This window comes from Gadus chalcogrammus, chromosome 14 (assembly GCF_026213295.1).
Source record: "Gadus chalcogrammus isolate NIFS_2021 chromosome 14, NIFS_Gcha_1.0, whole genome shotgun sequence".
NCBI lineage: Eukaryota > Metazoa > Chordata > Actinopteri > Gadiformes > Gadidae > Gadus > Gadus chalcogrammus.
Window position 1 is genome coordinate 26,877,461 of NC_079425.1, and position 21,481 is coordinate 26,898,941.

At 52.0% G+C, this 21,481-nt stretch overlaps 2 protein-coding genes across 5 annotated transcripts in view; both read left to right on the top strand.

Moving 5' to 3' along the window:
- The window catches only part of furina (furin (paired basic amino acid cleaving enzyme) a), a 62,006-nt gene extending 45,347 nt beyond the window's left edge, over positions 1-16,659 (top strand). For all 4 annotated transcript variants that reach the window (XM_056608147.1, XM_056608149.1, XM_056608146.1 and 1 more), the window contains exons 7-16: positions 393-481; positions 3,822-3,994; positions 5,214-5,426; positions 6,908-7,008; positions 8,763-8,866; positions 9,294-9,411; positions 11,165-11,344; positions 11,986-12,110; positions 12,683-12,811; positions 13,593-16,659. In XM_056608147.1, coding sequence (XP_056464122.1) covers positions 393-481; positions 3,822-3,994; positions 5,214-5,426; positions 6,908-7,008; positions 8,763-8,866; positions 9,294-9,411; positions 11,165-11,344; positions 11,986-12,110; positions 12,683-12,811; positions 13,593-14,185 — 1,825 coding nt within the window. In that variant the 3' untranslated portion in view covers positions 14,186-16,659. The remainder of the gene's footprint in view (positions 1-392; positions 482-3,821; positions 3,995-5,213; positions 5,427-6,907; positions 7,009-8,762; positions 8,867-9,293; positions 9,412-11,164; positions 11,345-11,985; positions 12,111-12,682; positions 12,812-13,592) is intronic.
- Positions 16,660-16,828: 169 nt separating this feature from the next.
- Positions 16,829-21,481, top strand: part of fes (FES proto-oncogene, tyrosine kinase) — a 24,798-nt gene continuing 20,145 nt past the window's right edge. The window contains exons 1-2 of the mRNA XM_056608145.1: positions 16,829-18,137; positions 18,472-18,645. Coding sequence (XP_056464120.1) covers positions 17,922-18,137; positions 18,472-18,645 — 390 coding nt within the window. The 5' untranslated portion in view covers positions 16,829-17,921. The remainder of the gene's footprint in view (positions 18,138-18,471; positions 18,646-21,481) is intronic.

The following is a 21,481-nucleotide window of genomic DNA, read 5'->3' on the forward strand; positions in this document are numbered from 1 at the left end:
TCAATAGAGGCTGAACTGGGAGCCTTCCTGGTTCTGCTCCAATAGAACCGGCCGGGAGCCTTCCTGATTCTGCTCCAATAGAAGTGGCCGGGAGGCTCCACGTCTCCACGGCAGCTCATGGTTTGCGTTCTCATCTCCTGCTGGGTGAGCTCAGTGGTCTTGCACTGCGGTCAATATCTCAGGGGAGGAGGAGGAGGGTGCATTAACCTGATGGCTGCTCTTCTTTATTACCGTCATCGGATCAGTTTCTGCTACTGTCAATGACTTCAATGAAATAATGAGTCTGCATTTGTTTTCCAAGCATCCTTTTAACAATGAAATGTTTCTCTCCCCCCTCTCTTTTCCTCCCTTCTCTCTCTCCCTGTCTTCCTGTCTTCCCCCTCCCTCCCTAGGCACGGGACGCGTTGTGCAGGAGAGGTCGCAGCTGTGGCTGACAATGGAATATGCGGCGTTGGCGTGGCTTATAATGCAAAGATCGGAGGTACTGCGAAGAATGACTAATACCCTCTCTCCCTCGCTCTCGCTCTCGTTCTCGCTCTCTCGCTCTCGCCCTCTCTCTCTCTCTCTCTCGCCCTCTCTCTCGCTCTCTTGCACTCTCTTGCTCTCTCTCTCGCCCTCTCTCTCGCTCTCTTGCGCTCTCTCTCGCCCTCTCTCTCGCTCTCTTGCGCTCTCTCTCACTCACTATCCCTCGCTTTATCTCTCGATCTTGCTTGCTCACTCTTTCTCTCATGCTCGCGCCCTCTCTCACTCTCTCGCTCTCCACCTCTCTCGCTCTCCCCCTCGCTCTCTCACTCGCTCGCTCTCCTGCTCTCTCTCACTCTCACTCTCTCGCTCTCTCTCTGGGCCTCGACCTTATATTTCATCCTCAATTTCCTCTTGGTTTCTTGGGGAAAACACGCCTGCTGCTCCACTCTCCTCCATCCAGGTGATCGCTCCGTGGGCATGAGTAAACCTCATGAAAAAACCTCCTCATGGGGTACAGGAGAAACGCAACACCCCACGCAGGCCGCTGTCTGGACGACGCTCACGTTTGTGGATCCAATCGTGTTTTAGTTTTAAGAAAATATTTTGTGCAGACAGCGGCATCGGCCTGGTCTAACGCGGTCCTCACAGCCTCATTATGATGAGGCTTTTAGGGAGGCGGGGAGCTAGGAGGCCGCGCCACAGGGGAGCGTGTTATCAAGTGGTTATAATGAAGCACGGAGCGGATCAATCCTCATGTTCATTTAAATACACCCGGGGACATTCAAGGGGTTTTAAACATAAGGAAATGTGTTCTGGTAATCACCACCGTATGGAGAGACATGGACAGCAGCTCGATACAAACGGGATCTGGAGCGGCGTGGAGAACGCATCGATTGTCCTTCTCTCTCTGTGAAGAGTCTCCCAGAGCTCCCAGTGGTCCACCATTCTAGTGGTACTGGGATCAGTGGTCTGCTCTCCGACCGGGTCGTACCCCAGGGGCAGCAGGCGTTCAGAGAACGGTTGGCGCTGGGCGTATCTTGTGGGGATGCTGAGCTTCTGGAAACAACAGGAAGTACACTGTAGATATACAGTGTTTGTAATATGCAAATGTGCAGCTATTTCTGCTGAAGAAAGTGTCCTATATAAAATGCTAATAGGAGGGGTGAACTCTATTGGATACTGAAGGTGGTCCATGCTATATTTCTTGGCACAGAAAAACAATGATTCCATTTTGGTGCGCACCGCTCCCGGTTATGGTAGACCTATTTTAAGCGGGCCAGAGCTGCATCATCCTGGATATTTTGTGTGGAGCCTTTTATTTTTTTCATAACCTTGTCAGAAGTTAGAAAAACATTTTTAAATCCCAGAATAAACCAGCGTGTATGTGTTGGTCTGTTTGTGCTTCGATTGTAAGCAGGAGAGCTCCCTCGGTAAATCCCTGCTCACTACGGCAACCATCTACCGCGTTAACCAACCTAGCCCTCTACCTACTGTACACCCTGCATCGTGTTCCCGTACTGTACGACAGAGGCGGTTATGTTCTCCATGAATAATAGCCTGTGGTACAGTGCGACCCAGCGTGTGTTCTGCTTTTAATTAGAGCCTAATTTATTCCAGCGCGTCGTAGCCCCGGGCGTACGCAAGGGCCCTGCTGGGCCCCAGCTGGCGGCTCTGAGCCGCTCTCCTCCCGCTCCTGACGGACGCGTAGTGAGCGTCGGGTGTGGAGCGGCGGCTGAGCGTGCACCAGCCGGATCTTCTGGAGCCTTTCAGGGCTGGGGCGTTTGATTCACATCAGAGCGACTGAGACCAACGCAGAGGAGCTCAGGGGGAGGACCTGGGCTCTAACACACGTACTGAGACACGCACACGTAGAGACACGCACACGTAGAGACACGTAGAGACACGCACACGTACAGACACGCACACGTACAGACACGCACACGTACAGACACGCACACGTACAGACACGCACACGTACAGACACGCACACGTACACACACACACACGTACACACACACACACGTACACACACACACACACACACACACACACACACACACACACACACACACACACACACACACACACACACACACTCTGTTTGTGCGTAGCTTGAATACAGATGACGAACACAGCAGTGTGTTTGTGCTGTCAACAGTGCAGATATGCAGCAGCTCACTGGTTGAATACTTCAGCACCTGGTAAAAAATGAAATAAAAGACTGGAGGTGTTTTTAAGCAACAACCACTCTGGATTCCTGGTGTGTGCGTCTCCATGACGATGGATGTGAGGGGCGGCCTGCCGCCCCCATGCTGGGGAGATGGTTCGGTCCGGCGCTGTGTAGAGACCCACCTACATTTCGTTGCATTGTAACCTGTTACTGTGCAATGACAATAAAGTGAATCGAATCTAATCTAGAGGCGTCTCCACCCCTTGCTATGCGTCCACCCCCCTGCTCCGATCCGTGGAGACACCAGTGTTATTATACTGTATGTTCTTGCATCAGGCAGTGGCTGAGTGTTGAGGAGGAGGAGAGGTTAGGTGGACCACGAGATTGAATCGGTCTCCTATCGGTTTTATTTTCTTCTGTCTCATCCCAAACATAACGGGATCAAACCGGCTCTTATCCCCCGGCCCGTCCGTAAGCCCTGTAGCTCGCCAGTTTGGACGATGAGATCATCGTTTGGCCTCCATTCTGGATCGTCTGAAACAAAACACTTAAAGTCAACCAATAGATTTGATCTATTTTCAAAAACAAAAACCATTTTCCTTCAGGGCTGTGACTCCAGTTATTATATTACAGTATACAGTACAGTTATTATATTACAGTGTACACTTATGATATTACAGTACACGCCTAACACAACACATCAAAGACAGATTACCCAGAGAGCCACCCCCAAGCTCCTGGCTGAACAACCCTGAAGAAGGCGCTGTTCTTTAATGCTTTGCGTGTCACCTCAATGGCTGCCATGGAAACGTCCGTGTTGTGTGGCGTGTTGCGTGTCGTGAAGCCTGAGCCTGGCGTGTTGCGTGGCGTGTGGCCCCGCTTATTTAATGCTTCTGCAGGAGGCCCCTTGGAGAGCTGGCTTTTGCTGATCTTGGCGGCTTCCTCCTCCTCCTCGTCTCCTCCTCACCGCTCCTCTTCCTCCCCGTCTCCTCTTCCTCCCCGTCTCCTCTTCCTCCTCCGTCTCCTCCTCCGTCTCCCCCTCACCGCTCCTCTTCCTCCCCGTCTCCTCTTCCTCCCCGTCTCCTCTTCCTCCCCGTCTCCTCTTCCTCCTCCCTGTCTCCCCCTCACCGCTCCTCCTCCTCCTCCTCCTCCCCGTGTGACCTCCTACTGTGTGTTGTGTGTCCAGGTGTGCGCATGCTGGACGGGGAGGTGACGGACGTGGTGGAGGCCCAGTCCCTCAGCCTGAACCCGCAGCACATCCACGTGTACAGCGCCTCCTGGGGGCCAGAGGACGATGGCAAGACGGTGGACGGCCCCGCCAAGCTGGCCAAGGACGCCTTCCTGCGCGGCGTCACAGAGGTGTGTGTGTGTGTGTCTACTAGCCGACTACAAGCGCGTTTTTTTTATAGCCAAAATGACCTTTTGATTGGCTCATTGTTCTGACCTTCTGTTCCTGACCCTGAAGTGTTTCGGTCAGAAGGTGGGGTCAGGTGTGGCTGGTAAACGCTCGCCTCGTATCTCCATCCTTCATGTGGTCTCTGGGTCAGGGGGTGTGATTCTGCCAGTGATTTGTTAGTCGTTGGGTAATGAACACTGGGACTGACCTTCTCCCTGAGGAGGGATGTTGCAGATGGAGAACCACAGGCCTCAGGTGGCTGATATTGGATCTGATAACGGAAGGACTGAGAGGGTCGAAGTTAAGATGAACACGATGTGAATAAAGTGACCGGAGAAGGGAGGCCTGGGGAGAGATAGGTAGAGAGAGAGAGGGGGCGAGAGAAGGAGGGAGTGAGGGAAGGAGGGAGGGAGGGAGGGAGAGCAGCAGGGATGCCCTGTGATATTACTCTACGGTTTATACTGCAGTGCTGGGGTTTGTTGGCACACGGCCCTGAGGTCTGGGCTCACTGTCGGCCTCTATTTATGAGCTCTAATTCTTTAAGTGGCTGCGTGGGCCAGGCGGCCACTGCAGCGCTCATAATGCCCCGTCCTAACCGGACCCCAGACCGTAGAGAGAGTGTGAGGTAACATCAGTGTCTCAACGAGAGAGTGAGGTAACATCAGAGTGAGGTAACATCGGAGTGAGGTAACATCAGTGTCTCAACGAGAGAGTGAGGTATCATCAGAGTGAGGTAACATCGGAGTGAGGTAACATCAGTGTCTTAACGGGAGAGTGAGGTAACATCAGAGTGAGGTAACATCAGAGTGTCTTAACGAGAGAGTGAGGTAACATCAGAGTGTCTTAAGGAGAGAGTGAGGTAACATCAGAGTGAGGTAACATCAGAGTGTCTCAACGAGAGAGTGAGGTAACATCAGAGTGAGGTAACATCGGAGTGAGGTAACATCAGAGTGTCTTAACGAGAGAGTGAGGTAACATCAGAGTGAGGTAACATCAGAGTGTCTTAACGAGAGAGTGAGGTAACATCAGAGTGAGGTAACATCAGAGTGTCTTAACGAGAGAGTGAGGTAACATCAGAGTGAGGTAACATCAGAGTTTTCTAACGAGGGAGTGAGGTCACATCAGAGTGAGGTATCGTCAGAGTTTCCTAACGAGAGAGGGTCCTAACGACTGTCTCCTTAGGGCCGCGGCGGTCTTGGCTCCATCTTCGTGTGGGCGTCGGGGAACGGCGGGCGGGAGAAGGACAGCTGCAACTGCGACGGCTACACGGACAGCATCTACACGCTGTCCATCAGCAGCTCCACCCAGAACGGCAACGTGCCGTGGTACAGCGAGGCCTGCTCCTCCACCCTGGCCACCACCTACAGCTCGGGGAACCTCAACGAGAAGCAGATTGTGAGCCGCCTAACACGGAGTCATACGCATTCACACCGTCCACACACACTGAGACGGATCTAGACGGGCATATGTGGAGACACACACCCCTAGGTGTGTGTGTGTGTGTGTGTGTGTGGTTTAGCGGGCTCTTTCCTGGCATTACATTAGCACGGTAAAGGATATGGATATGTATGGCTGTGTCAGGAGCTGGGCCCCTGGAGTGCTGATTTCATTACTGCGCCGACATTTACATAAACTAGTCCTGCCAAGAGCCTCTCTGGGACTGGGTTGTGCAGCGCCCAGCGCTGTCGCACACACTGGTTCACACTCTGACGAGCAGAATGGAGGAGTGTAGCGGGCAGCGCGGGGACAGCTCCTGACACGTCCTCACAGTACGGCCCCCCGCGCACCAACGCCTGCTCCTTTCATTGACCTGTCACTCAGGAGGAGGATCAGGGGGAGGAGGCGGGTCATGGATTATGTTGGGCAGACAAACTTTTCCTGTACACCATGCAGCATTAATCAGCTTCATTCAGACAGGATGGTCGGTGTGATCGGGGCGGGATCAGGCTGAATAAAGCGCTCACTCCATGGCATTCTGTGTACTGGTCGGAAAAACAGTGCTAGTTATTTATAAAGTCTTGTGCGTTGGCCCTGTGGCAGCGGTGGGGGTGTCGCTGCCCGGTACAGACGCTGCGGTGGGCCAAGCCCCCGGCGTCCCAACGCAGCGCCTGACAGAACGGAACAGGATACATAAGGTCCTCTGATCGCTCTGAGCGGCGGTTGACTGGAGGAGGAGGAGGAGGAGGAAGAGGAGGAGGAGGGGCTCAACGGGTAGAGAAAGTAAAATAGGTTGCATGGTGAAGGAGGAGCGCAGGCGGTGTAACGGGAGGAGGAGGAGGTCGGTGGGGCAGGGAAGAGGAGGAGCAGAGAGGAGGAGCAGAGAGGAGGAGCAGGAGCAGAGAGGTGGAGGAGGACTTCAGATAATGAGCACAATGGCCTTGATTTTCCAGTCCAATATATTCATGAGTTTAATTTATTTTAATCGTGTTTATAAATTAGGATAACACGTCCCGGTCTGTCGTGGGGCTGCCCTCTGATTCAATGTTACCGTCTCAAAATAATTATGCAATTTGACCTTCGGGCCCTCCTCATTATGCAGCATAATGTATTTAAAGTGCACTGATTTACATGTAGTCCTCCTCATTACCGCTTCTTAAACCCCACCATTCCACCACACCACACCACCACCACCACTACCCCAACACACCCCACTACACCACCATCACCACCCCCACTACCACCATTTTCACCACCACACCACCGCCACACACCAACACCATCTCAATCACCGGCCCCACTACCACCATCTTCACCACCACATCACCACCACCACATACCAACACCAACACCATCTCAATCCCCACCACCATCACCACTACAACCCACCACCACCTCACCCCCACCACCTCATCCCCCCTGTGCTCCTCCCCTGACAGATCACCACAGACCTGAAGTCGAAGTGCACCGACTCCCACACGGGGACGTCGGCCTCCGCCCCGCTGGCCGCCGGCATCATCGCCCTCGCCCTGGAGGCCAAGTGAGTCCTTCTGCATCATCACCGCCTCTTTATGTTCCTGTGCATCTGCACCAAGTACCCGCCCCTAACCCCCCCACGTCCCCCTCACGCACTAATTGTACGTCTTTGCACTTAAAAATAGTACTTGCATGCATTTGTAGCATCTTATCCTAGCTGTCTCTGTTGTACACGGTGGGGCAACCCGGCCCTGTGAATGTCTCTATCACTCGGTAATCAACACACGTCAGGGAGCATTTAAAGCAAAAAGAGGCATTTATTCAAAAGTCAACGGAAACCGCGTGGGTCTGTGCCCAACACGGGGAAAACGAAAATAATACCAGTGGCTCCATTGGTTAGAGTCAGGTTCATTGTCTTTCCGGCACGGCCGGTCTCCTCCCTGGAGGTGGGATATCGTTCCCATAGGGCGATCCGGTCCGGCGGTGCGTTCAGCGCCACCAACGTCGTCCGAGTGTGCGTGCTCCCTCCTGAGTGCTGGGAGAAGGTCCGCTAAATCCACTTGTCCTGCCGTCTGAACCGAGCCCTGGAGGTTCCCTGGCTCTAGCCCACACGTGCTTCTAGTTCCCCCCCGCTGAGAAAGCATAGCACAGCCTTTTAATGGTACCTGGTCTTTCTTCTCCTCCTCCCCCGCAGGTGTTCTCCATTGAACTGTTTAGTGTTACGCAATGGGCGCTCTCTGGCGCCGACTGGTGGATATCGGTGGTATACGCCATCCACCACCTCTCCCCTGGGCCGCCTGGCCCGAGGGGTTGGGACCGGGTTGCCTCAACGGGGAATGGGTTAACCTAGTGATAATTAGTGCTTGGCACTTGGTTCTATCAACATCCTTACTGTACCGACAGCGATATATTGTTATTTCTCTTTCTTCTGACAAATGATTGTGAGTCGCTTTGGATAAAAGTGTCTGCTAAACGCCCTGAATGTAAACGTAAATGAGTCCTTCTTCATTATTTGCATTTCGTCGTTCGGCACAACCTTCACATGCTGCCCTCCCGCCCGCTAAAAGCCTCTTCTGTGATTGGACAGGAGACAGAGCCACCACCGTACAGCGTGTTGAACTCCGATGTGTGTTTATTCCTCTGAGTGTACTGGCTGCCTGTCATTTCAGTGAAGTGCATTTTTGTCACTGTGTGAAACTTTTATTGGGAGCGTTTTTCATCTGCGTTACAACCGACCCCTCTGTAGCAGTGAGAGAAAACTGAGTTTCAAATGAAGACATGAAGCCACCCAGTCACGAGGGCTCCATCGCGTTCCACCCTGGAACAAGATGGAAAGAGCTCTGGGTTTCAGAGCTTCAGCCGTTAGAACTCTCCACAGACGGTGGCGGCCCGGTATTTTCCATTGTTTCTGTTATTCATTGTCATGTTAATTCCAGATCTTCAGTCCGGTTCAAACAGGCTTTAACCACTGACTGTCTGACCAGAGCAGCTCCGAGGTCAGCCTGCTGACCGTGTAACAAGCGCATGACTTCATCACATCCATCCTCCGTTCATAATTAAGAAGTCATTACGCACACAGATCAGCTGGGTTGGAAAGGATTACAATCTCTGGTCCTTGGTTTGAAAGTCAAACGCATCCCAACGTAGAGTTGATGTTGTTATCGGGCTCGAACCTTCGGTCTGCGTATCGTCTGGACCGTTTGTGCTCTTAGTGGTTTCTTCTTCCTGCTCTGGTTCCTCGGTCGCAGCCTCGCCTTGATCCATCGGCTAATGAATGGATGAATGAGTGTTCTGATGTTGTCCACCGTGTGGCTCCAGCACCAACCTGACCTGGAGGGACATGCAGCACCTGGTGGTCCGCACCTCCCACCCCGCCCACCTGCTCACCAACGACTGGAAGACCAACGGGGTCGGACGCAGAGGTACCCCCCCCTCCCCACTCCCCCTCCTGGCGCTCCTCCTCTCCTCCCTCACTCCTCCTCCTGGCTCTCCCTCTCCTCCTCTCCTTCTTCTGCCTCTCCCCCTCCTGCCATCCTGCCCTCACTCTCCTCCTCCTCCTGCCTCTCCTCCTCCCCTCCTGCCTCTCCTCCTCCTCCTCCTCCTCCTCCCCTCCTGCCTCTCCCTCTCCTCCTCCCCACCCGAAATTAGCTCTCTCACTCCGCCCTGGTCTTCATACCGGCCAGCCTCTTGGTCTCCACATACTGATAAGAAGTGTGCGTGTGCGCGTGCGTGCGTGCGTGCGCACCAAGCCCTGGCAGTTGAGAGCAGCGAGTGTTGAAGCACTAAAGCTTTAATCTCCCATTGAGGTGACTGGTGATGAGGCTGATTCCGCATGTGATTGGTCCTCAGTGAGCCACTCGTACGGCTATGGCCTGCTGGACGCCAGCGCCATGGTGACGCTCGCCAGGAACTGGACCAGCGTGGGCCCGCAGCAGAAGTGTGTCCTGTCCATGGTCTCAGTACCCAGGTAAAGCACGCACACACAGACACATGCAGAGACACGCAGACAAACACACAGGCATTCAGACACACACGCATGCACACACGCAGGGTTGCACACACGCAAACCCAAACGGAGGGACTGAGCACTACGAGTCCTGGACCGCCGCGTCTCTGCAGCCCGTGATCAGCCCACCATGACCTCTGGTGACCTTTGCCCTCGGCCCAGAGCTAGACCGCAGCTTCAGTGCGGCGGTGGTGGTGGGGGCGGTGGTTCAGGTGGTGGTGGGGGCGGTGGTGCAGTCTGCCCGTGCGTGACGGCGCTGTCACGATCTGCTGCTGTCACGCGTGACATGTCTTAATTTCTGTCCGGGAGCAAGCTGCAGACTTTAATGCTCCGATGGGTTGGGGGTGTGTGTGTGTGTGTGTGTTTGTATGTGTGTGTTTGTATGTGTGTGTGTATGTTTGTGTGTGTGTGTACGTGCTGCCCCTTCAGCTTGAGCCTGTGGAATCCTCTATGTATCTGGTCCTAAAGGCTCTCTATATGTATCTGGTCCTAAAGGCTCTCTATATGTATCTGGTCCTAAAGGCTCTCTATATGTATCTGGTCCTAAAGGCTCTCTATATGTATCTGGTCCTAAAGGCTCTCTATATGTATCTGGTCCTAAAGGCTCTCTATATGTTTCTGGTCCTAAAGGCTCTCTATATGTATCTGGTCCTAAAGGCTCTCTATATGTATCTGATCTTAAAGGCTCCCCCTCCTCTGTTGGAGGAGGGAGAGCCTTTAAGATCAGATACATATAGAGCGTTTCCTCATTACTTAATTTGTCTCCAATAAATAGCGTTCCTCATTACTTAGTTTGTCTCCTCGCTCTGTCGTCGTTCCTCCACACGCCTCCTCTCTAGAAGCCCTGACCTGTTGCTTAGCAGCAGCAGCCTGAGAGCAGGTGTTCGGTGGAAGGCTGTTGTTCTGGGTGGAGGTGCTGCTCCCTTAGTCTGCGCGTGGTTAGCTGGACGGTGAGGGCAGGAATGCGTTAGATAGGAGGGCAGGGAGGGGTCAGATAGGAGGCCTCTCCTGGACGTCTGACCCGTGGTTCCGTCGGGTCACAGAAGCAGAAGGTCGGCCTCTGATGCAGCAGAGCTCCTCCACCGGCTCACCTCAGATCGATACGCTGTTCACCGCGGCGCTCCTCGTGTTCCATCCCCAGCCTGCACCGGGTACTTCCTGTCCTGATCCTGCAGTGGGTGGACGGCAGTCGACTGTTCTTCTCGCTGTAATAAAATATTCATCCCCTCACCCCGGCGTAGGAGGATGAATCTGCCCAGGGCGGTGATCACATGATGCTTAGCCGCCGTGTGTGCGTGGCTCCACGGTGTTCGGTGCGTCTCTCCACTGGCTCTGAGCTCCAGCCCGCTGCTGGTTGTTGGCGACGCCTCTAATCTGCTCAAAGGATTCTCGGGGGTCGAGACGGGGGCCGGGTGTTGCACCACGGCCAGGGGCTCCGTGCTCCTGACGCGAGAAACTAATCCTGTTCAGGGGTGAGAACCCCAAGCCAAGCCCCGCCCGACACTCTCACCACGAGGGAGGGAGCGCTGCCTCAGGGACACGCTACACCCATCTTAGCGACACGCTACACCCGTCTTAGCGACACACTGAACCTATCTCGGCCTGCAGGTGGAGGAACAGAACATATGACATCATATCCGCACATCGTGCTCCCTCTCCTCTCCCTCTCTCATGGTTGTCCTCCTCCCTTCCTCCCTCCCTCCCTCTATCTCAGGAACATCGGCACCCACCTGGTCATCAAGAAGAGCGTGGACGGCTGCCTGGGGACGGCCAATCACGTAAGCTCTCTGGAGCACGTGCAGGCCCAGCTTACCCTGTCCTACAATCGCCGCGGCAACCTGGCCATCCACCTCACCTCCCCTTCTGGCACCCGTTCCACGCTGCTGGCCCCAAGGTAGGTCCTGGAGACGGTGGAGGGGGGGGGGGGGGGGGGGGTCCACTGTGGTTCCTCTGTCCTTCCTCTGTCCTCTGGTTCCTCTGTTTGTCCTCTGGTTCCTCTGTTTGTCCTCTGGTTCCTCTGGATGTCCTCTGGTTCCTCTGTCCTCTGGTTCCTCTGTCCTCTGGTTCCTCTCTTTGTCCTCTGGTTCCTCTGTCCCCTGGTTCCTCTGTCCCCTGGTTCCTCTGTCCTCTGGTTCCTCTGTCCTCTGGTTTCTCTGGTTGTCCTCTGGTTCCTCTGTCCTCTGGTTGTCCACTGGTTGTCCACTGGTTCCTCTGGTTGTCCTCTGGTTCCTCTGGTTCCTCTGGTGTTCCTCTGGTTGTCCACTGGTTGTCCTCTGGTTCCTCTGGTTGTCCTCTGGTTGTCCTCTGGTTGTCCTCTGGTTGTCCTCTGGTTCCTCTGGTTCCTCTGGTTGTCCTCTGGTTGTCCTCTGGTTGTCCTCTGGTTGTCCTCTGGTTGTCCTCTGGTTGTCCTCTGGTTGTCCTCTGGTTCCTCTGGTTCCTCTGGTTGTCCTCTGGTTCCTCTGGTTGTCCTCTGGTTGTCCTCTGGTTGTCCTCTGGTTCCACTGTGGTTCCACTGATGTTCCTCTCCGTCCTCAGGCCCCATGACTACTCCTCAGAGGGCTTCAACGACTGGGCCTTCATGACCACGCACTCCTGGGACGAGCAGCCCAGCGGAGAGTGGACCCTGGAGATCGAGAACCAGGCGGGGGTCAGCGACTACGGTGAGTACCCCCCCACCCCCCCCCTCCCCCCTGGAGAGGGCCCAAGGAGCTGACAGAGTCCCCAGTGAGGGGTCTGGGAATGTTTGTTGACGTGGGGGGGGGGGGGGGTCAGACGTTCAGGAAGTTGTTTAGGAAGGCAGTGCTCTGTGCCACCATGTCAGGAAGTGAAGAAGTAGGGATGTCCACCCACCCCCATCCCACCCGCCTTTGTTATGTGTGTGAGTCAGGGCCCCCTCTGCAGGCGGGATCTAAATCAGCTCTGGCCCTCCCCCCCCCCTCAACAAGTCTGTCTCCGGCTGGGAGTATGTACCGGCCCCGGAGCCTTTCAAGGGGCCCCCACTCCAACGGCCCCCCAGGGATGTGTTCCTCTTAACACCAATCATGGCTCCGGCTGCACATTCCTGCTACTTCCAGGGATTCTGGTTCCAGGAATCACGGAGGCTCAGCAAGGCCCTCAGAGAGGCCCTCAGAGAGGCCCTCAGCCTCTGGTCTCCAACGGCCTCTCCTCATGAGAAGGAGGCTGCAAGGCGGTTGGCCCCCTGGTGTCTAACAGCCTGTCCTCCTCTCCCCAGGGACCCTGACCCAGTTCACCCTGGTGCTGTACGGGACCGGCCAGGCCTGGCCCAGCCCCTCAGACGCAGACCTGGTCCCGCCGGTCAGCCGGAGCTGCAAGACCCTGGACCTCAGGCAGATCTGCATCGGTTAGTGGGGAGAGAGTTAGTGTGGAGAGGGTTAGTGGGGAGAGGGTTAGGGTTAGTTGGGAGAGGGTAAGTGTTAGTGGTGTTAGGGTTAGTGGGGTTAGGGTTAGTGGGGTTGGGGTTAGGGTTGGTGGGGTTAGGGTTTGTGAGCTCAGCCCAGCAGAATGACTGAACTAGGGGGAGGATCACCGCAGAGACACAACACTTTAACCCGCCGTTCAAACCGGGTGCTGCTAGATGTGGAAGTTAAAAATATATTTATTGTTCTGACCTAAAGCACATTGGTGCTTTTATGTTTTAATTAAAAGTAATCAATTCGTTTTTCTTCCCCATTTAAATGTTAATTATATTTATTTCGGGAGTGACTCTGTGAACCTCATGACTGCAGAGAGAGATGGACAATGTCGGCTGCTGCTGCTTCTCACAAACACCGCAGCGGGGGCAGCTTGCCCCCTGCTGGCGGCCGGCGGTAACGATGGTTTAATCAGACCGACTCCGGTGTCTTAACAAAGCGTTGACGCTGCCTTCCTCTGCAGTCACGGTTCTTACTGTCGTAAGCAGACCTGTGTCTCGACTTGTAACTTATGGAGATAGCGTGAGGGATGCGTCACAGATCATGAGGCACAAAAGACTCAAGAGTGGTTGGTAATGTGTTAGTACGTTTGTATCCAGTAAGATTTATAGAGCCCATTAAGGAGAGACTGAGCTCATCAAGGAGCGCTGAAGCTATTAGGGAAGCTAACGAACAGCCGGCTCTCTAACGCTCCTGTCCCTCGTCACCCAGAATGCACGGCGGGCTACTTCCTGTTCCAGCAGTCGTGTGTGACGGAGTGCCCTCCAGGGTTCAGCGCGGGCCTGCTGCCCCTGAACTACACTGTGGGCAACGGGGTGGAGCCGGCCCAGGTGCCCAGCTGCCTGCCCTGCCGGCCGCCCTGCCTGACCTGCAGCGGCCTCAGCCCGCGGGCCTGCTTGTCCTGCCCCACCCACTCCCACCTGGACGCCGCCGCCGGCTCCTGCACGCACCTCAACCAGTTTGAGCGGGAGACGCCTGGCAGCTTCATGGAGGGGCCGAGGCCCCCTGCCTCGCGGCTGCCCGCCACCGTGGCGGCGCTGAGCTGCGTGGGCATCATGGCCACCTTCGGCGGCGTGTTCCTGGCGCTGCAGCTGCGCTCCGGCCCCCTGCGGTTGCCGCCCGCCCTGGAGGCGGGGGGTCTGCGGGAGCGGCTGGGCCTGGGGGGCGGGGCCCGGCGCGCGGCGTCCTACCACGGCATCCCCACCGTGTGGGGCGACGACGTGCTGAGCTCGGACTCGGACAACGACGACTTTGGCTTCCGTGGCGAGAGGAAAGCCTTCATCAAAACGCAAAGTGCTATTTAGTGACCCTGCCCCCCTGGTGGGCCCGCCCCCTGGTGTCCCAGGGCTGTGCTGTCTATTCACTGTCTCTTCCTGCTCTTCCTCCTCCTCCCCCCCCCTCCCTGGTGTGTCTGACCCAGAGGCTGCCTTCAGCTCTTCCGGTTCACACTTGGGTTCTTTTCTATTAACCCGGTTCCCGCCTGACCCGCCCCCCTCCCTGTCCCCGGAGAGTCGGTCCTGAGACTGGGGGCTGAGTGACATCACAGCGCTGACCTCCTCTGAGGCTGCGCCTCCTCCTTCAGGCCTAAAAGCAGCGTGTGCGTGTGCGTGTGCGTGTGCGTGCGCGTGCGCGTGTGTGTGTGTGTGTGTGTGTTCAAAGTACGATCATAGAAAGAGAATGGTAGTAGGTGATTTATATATAGATCTCTATGTGTATGTACAGAAATCTCATTTAAAAATCTAATTTCTGAATCTCAGCTGCTCACAGACTTTATAAACTTAACTGGTTTACACGAGGAGCCGGTCTGAGAGGGCTGTGATCCACGACACTCTGAACGCCGCCCACTACGCCCGGCGCCGGACCTCAGCCCTTGTGTTCCTGAGTCTGAGTTCATCCCCAGAGCCAATCAGAGAGCAGAGTCTGCGTGTGGCTGTGCGTCGTCTTCCTCTGCGGGGCGGGGGTCCTGCTAACCAGGAGGTCCCCGTCCAGGCGTCCGGTGTAGACCGGCTGAGGTGGAACCCCCACCTCCAGGTGCCTGGGGGGAAGTTCCTAAAATACGGTAGCCCTCACAGCACAAACCTCCCGGGGGCCGTGCAGCTCTGAGCTCTGTGATTTGTCTAACTGGGAGGTGGGTCGTCAACACGCGGTTGACGACCCACAACGTCTGGTCTTCATCCCCCTCCTCCTCAGCCAGCAAAGGACCACCGTAACAACGCGGCTCATCCCGGAGACCCTCTGGGCAATATCTCAACATCGGCTTCTCCGTCTCCCGAAGAGGTTCAGCGTGGAACCATAGGATTCATTCATCTGTATGTTCTGCAATGAGGCAGAGCCATGGCCGGTTGTCATGGTGATGACCTGCAACATGCTCCTCATCTTCATCTACCTCTGAGGAAGAGCAGCGCCGATCGTCAGTGGTGGTCCTACCAGTCTGGGAGGGTCTGCTGGACTTGGAGTCTAATTTAAATATATGTTTAAATAAGTTGTTTATTCTACAAATTTACTTGGTTTCACATTTGTCTTCCAAATGTTTGTTTTATTGGTTCATGATTATTATTATTTTTGTTTAAAGGCAAACCTAAATCTTATTCCATGTGATTGGTCGATGAAACGTCGAGTTGAGGGATGGTTCTGGAACGAGCGTTCAGAACGAGTTCTCCTCCGACGCTCGATTGAACCGCAGGGTTTAATATTTACTACGTTCTGCTCCGCAATCGGTTGACAATCACTTCGGGTTTTCTATTTGGGGGGTCGGGACGTTAGTTTGAACGTTGTACAACGATGTTAGTTTAATTTAAAGCATTAATTCCTTTCTTTGGAAAGGGCTCCGTCTGTAGAGATTATAATCAGATAAGAATTGCAATGCCACGTTTAGAAAATCATACAAATGTAGGACTTAAACAAGGAAGTAAATGTCAGTTTGTTCTTGACTGTTAGAACTACAACCCGTCTAGAGGCAGAATAACGAACACGTACTTGTGTTCTTGTCCACTAGGAGGCGAGCTGGGGCGTCGTGTGATCATCTTAGTGCCTGATTCCATCCCGGCTATCCCACCAGTCAACAGTGATTTTCTAAGTCGTTGAGCACACACCTTTATATTGGATACTACACTACATTATGATAATCATTTGACTAAATATGCACAGCGCAGCTACTTCAACTAAACACATGTCATTCTTCACTTTTGAATATAGCCTATAATGTAAACATCGACGCATTTCCACTTTTCTTTATTTGGTTTGACCCCATCGATTCACCAGGAATTCAGAAACTCCAAAAAGTACTGAATTTCAAGAACCTTCAAGTGTGGAGGATTGAAAAGTTTGAAATGCTGTTCATGAATATTTCAGAAAGACTCGTATTGTACAGTAAAGAACAGGTTATACAGTGCCTACAGGTGAGGAACCCTCATCGGCTCTCTCTCCCAGTGCAGATCAGGATTATTGATTATTTGTGAATAATGAAATCTGCGCGTGGTACCAAAGAGGAACTCGTTGACGGGTGAACTCCTGCTGTGAGGCGGTTGTCATGGTCCCACCGTTCAGTTCTGCTGCTGGTTGAACCGTTCTTCTGCGAGCGGCTGCTCTCTGAAGACCTGAGGTCGCGTCTCTCCAGCGCCCAGCACGTGGTCAGAATGTATCGCCGCCGTCATTAAGGGCTCAGCGGAGCCACGTGGGCGGTGCGGTGAACCGCAGGGCTGATCCTACTCGATTGTGAGCCGCTGGGTCCCTGGGACCGTCGGGGCCGCATACCCCCCCCCCCCCCGGCCCCTGATAATCCTATAGAGGACCTCCGTGGATCAGAGCTCAAACCAGGCCTATTTTTGTACTCTATGAACCGTTCAGTGTCATTTTCTTGTAATTTAATGCTTTTTTTTGCTCTTATTTTTCCTGTGTTTTATTTAATTGATGTCAATTATAGATTCTACTAAAAAAATAAAGATCTATGCAAATTTCGAAGGGGTTTTAATATTTTTCATTAAAGGTGTAATGGTTGACACGGTGATTTTTTTTTTGGAACTTGAGAAAGGGATTGGTTCAAATAAGCTCTTATCTTTAAGTCAGGGTTTATCAAAGCTTTAACAGTTGAGGGCCAATTTAGGAACCCAAAATTTGACTGAGGGCCGCCAAAGGAAAAAAAAATTAGGCAGGAAACGCCGTCAGCATCCCAGTGATGGAAAAAAAACATTGCACCGTGAACCTCTGGGAGTGAGGTCTAAATCACGAAACTGAGGTTCATCCTTTCAAAGTAATGGACTCGTCGAAGTCGACTTTCGTCTTTATATTTATTTATTTTTGTTTACATTAGCCTAATGATATAAGGCTTTGTAAACAAAGGAGGTCATTGCGGGCCGCCAGGAATGTTTCTGGGGGCCGCCATTGGCCCGCTGGCCGCACTTTGAGAACCAATGCTTAAAGTGTTTAAATATTATTCCTAAATACAAATTAAATGAAAGGGAGCGTTACGGAAAGACGATCGTTTTCACTCCACGTGACTACTGGTTGAACCGGCAGCAGACCGAAAAAGTGACGACATGTTCCACACAGCTCGGTGGATCTGATCCTCAGAGGTTCCTGATGAAGAGAAACCAGGTTCCCCTGATGAAGAGGAACCAGTTACCCTGATGATGAGGAACCAGGTTCCCCTGATGAAGGGGAAGTCCTCAACACCTGTTCCTCAACACGTCGAGTGAAGCAACCATCACATACTGTGGAATGGAATCTGTCTTTATTCAGGCTGACCCAACGTTGAACCGTTTAGCCTGAAAGCAATGAGCGCGTTCTAACAGCCACTTTCTCCGTTGCAGTGGCTCGTTGCACAGGGAGGGTCGGGGTTTCTGCCCGCATGAGGAAGTCAAACACAAGAACCTACATAGATGAATAGGGAAGTGAACCAAAGCCTCGGTGTTCAGCACCAGCTGCTTCCACACACACTTTGGTTCCTTCTGTCGTGAGGACAAACGCGTTCACTCAGTCTGCAGAGAGCAAGACCCCGGCCTGCTGCCTTCTTCACGCTGCCTCCTTAACGTCCGTCCAGACATGCGCTTCGGGGAGGAGCTGTGGTGCGCCCCGGCCCACAACGCTCTGCTGCGCCTCCAGGAGACTGAGCTCCACCTGATGGAGAGCATGAAGAGGTGGATGGCGCAGCGCGCCAGGAGCGAGCGGGACTTCTCAGGGCAGCTGCACCAGATGGCCGCCATGTTGGAGCGGCAGAGCCGGCCCCCCGCGGCGGACTACATCAGCCAGCTCCACAAGGTGAGGTGTGGACCGACCCCCCCCCCCCCCATGGTGCATTCTAACCCCTCCCGTCTGGGGGTCTTATCGATCATCACATTGTATATTGTCTTAAAATAAATTGGTTCTTCCTTATGGTCGCCAAAATACTTAATTAAAAAAACAATCAATTAATACTTGATGAACCACAATTTGTACAATCTTTATCACATTTATAAAAAAGAGGGATGGCGTTATCTCCTCTGACGTCATGTCGTATAAAACGGAACAACCGACCGCGAACATGAAGACTGACCGAGCGACACTTTCCCTTTTGATCTGACGCCGCTATGTGGGCTCCCCTCCTCCGATCCAGTCCTGGGGAGTCCTTGTGGGTCAGACCGAGAGCCTGAGCCGGGTCATGAGGGAGCGGTCCGAGGACCTGCAGGACGGACCCATGAGCAAACTGACGCTCCTCATCAAAGACAAGCAGCAGCTCAGGAAGAGCTACGGGGAGCAGTGGAGCCTGCTGAGCCAGGAGCACAGCAAGGTGATACACACGCACACGCATGTATGCGTACACATGGAACAGTTGTACGCCATCCGCCATCAGTGACAGAGACAGTGTGTCTCTGTCACTGTGGACAGAGCAGTTGCGTCACTAGGCTGTTTCATTCTGGGCTAAAGCCCCGTATATTATTTAATTAGCCCCCCAATCTTCTTTTATTTTGGAGAAACCTTTTTTTTTTAATCTTTTTTTTAGCTTGCTTTACACAACAAACAAACATGGGGATTCCAAAATAAAGTAGCCTAGTCCTTCTATAGTCCTTCTGTCAAGAGAATAACCAGACTGTTTACCTCAAGTGAATTAACCTATCCTATCCCCCAGTCATAGGATAGGAGATATATATTTATATATATATATATATATATATATATATATATAGGCCTATGTGTATGTAAATAGGCCAATGTGTATGTATGTATGTAAGGTCTGTCTCACTTGTTTTCATTTTACTCTGAAAATACTTCAGTGAAACTTTAGATGTCTGTGGATAAGCACCATATCAGTCAGGTAGCTATTTAAAGCTATAATAAATCACGTATTTTGTTTATTTAGGTAAAGCATGAAAACAATTGAGTGCGCAATAAAGCATACAAAAAAATGTGCATGCTTGATTTTCCCTTTCCCTCTGACTCTCTGTCATTATGGACAGGCTGACTGACAGTGTGCCTCTGTCACAGTGGACAGACAGACTGGCTGATAGTGTTTCTGTCACGGTGGACAGAATGGCACAGTGTGTCACGGCTCTACTAGGGAACTGAGGATGGCTGTATGCAAATGTCCCCGGTCACTTACTACCTTCAATCGACTATTCAGCAAAGGAGTTGGCAGGACTAACACACACACACACACACACACACACACACACACACACACACACACACACACACACACACACACACACACACACACTTACACATTATGCAAAGGGTCGTTGTGTTTCCAAGTCCTTACTGATGGTCTGAGTCCAGAAAGTGCTTTATTTGTTCTTCTCAAACAGGGATTTGAACCGTGTGTTATTTTGAGTGACTTTGCTCGGGTGCTAATTAGTCAGAGCTCAAGGGATGTGTTCAAATACGTTCTGTTTCTGAGGATGTGTTCACATCTCACTACAGTTCCAAAGCCTGACCACAGATGAGTTACTCATGGAGGGGTTCTTGCAGAACTCTCTGACGTCAGCGAGGGAGACGAGAGCCATGTTGTGTTCAGTCAATAAAAAATATTCATTAAGCTGCAACTTTGAAGTCAAACACACTTCTGGTTAATTCGATCTCAAAGTGGAGGGAAGGATGTCCTTTGAAGTCAAAACGGGTGGGCTGCAGCTGGGAGCTAGGAGGGAGGGGGGCTTCATGGAGAGGAGCTTTAACTCAGCTTCAGAACCCTGGAATGCTCAGAAAAATAAATAAATATGCAAATTGCCAGTTCTTGAATTAGTGAGGCTTATTAGTGATTTGGAGTGAAGGGGAGTGAGGCGCTCACACAGCAAAAACCACAGTGTACATTGTACTCTATGGGTGTACATTTAACACTCACTTCGGGGTATATATAGGTCCAAGAGTTCAGTGTTCGCTGAACACTGTTAGAAGAGCAAAATATGTACTCCAAATTTAGAGTTACATTTGAACACTTTGAGAGTGCAAATGTACTCTATTAGTGGTTCTTTTGGGCACTCATTCAGTGCTTCCTTACACCTGCAGTGTAAACCTAGAACCCCAGAGAGAGAAAATATGTACTCCAAGTCAGTGCTTTGTAGCACTTCGCAGAGCTGATTATTTAATACTTCTAGAGTGAGAATGTACTCTGACTGGTGTACAACCAACACCTTTGAGGTGAATTATCAACACTTCATGAATGAATAGTCTACACATTAGATTCTTGCTGCTGTTGTTGTTACAGTACATACATATATAATATAGTTAACATTATAGTTAAACTTTAATTATTTTTATCAAGAACCATATTTAGTTTTACATTTATATGATGTAACAAACAACTTGAAAATAAATAAATAAATGTGTCCCCGTCAACCAATTAAAGGGGAATTCCGGTGTAAAACGGATTTGGGATATGTTTTGTATGATAATGAGTTGAAACGTTCGTTTTGGAGCACAAAAAAACGCATATAGACGCTTAATAAAACGAGGCATTGAGAACTTTGTAAGTGTACAGATTGTTTATTAAAAAGTACATTTTATACACACAATACCATCAGTAGATCACCCGTCGACACCATTTTGTTTTCAAGATTCGATAAGTAGATTGGCCAACACAGAGATTGTGACATCCATCAGCAACACACAAGCTCTGGCGGCATGCCATGGGACCTTTAAAAATAAAATAAAAATTATCAGGATACAATTACCCTGTGAAACTTCACTACACGATCCACAGCTTCCCGGATACTGATTTTGACAGCTCCCTTCTTTCCACTTGGAGGTGGTGGCAGGAGGTAGACCAGCAGGAGAAGTGAGGCCATGTCACTATCCCAACCTGAAAAGGGAGAGCACATACTTTGAGCATGAAATACACCTGATGAAAGCACATGACAACATAAAAGGTTCAAAAAGTTCTTAGTCAGCATCTAAAAAGGTGGCCAAATACAAACAGGTTATTATCATAGGACCCTTTTTAAAAAAAAAAAAAAGGGTCCTATGTTCCCCAGTCTCATACAAAGCGGGGAACATAGGACCCGGGGAACATAGGACCCGGGGAACATAGGACCCGGGGAACATAGACACGCTCCCACTAAATTAAAGCCACGTGCCTCGTTAGCATTAGCTAAAAATGTTAACGAGGCGTTAGCTAAATTGAAGACATGTGC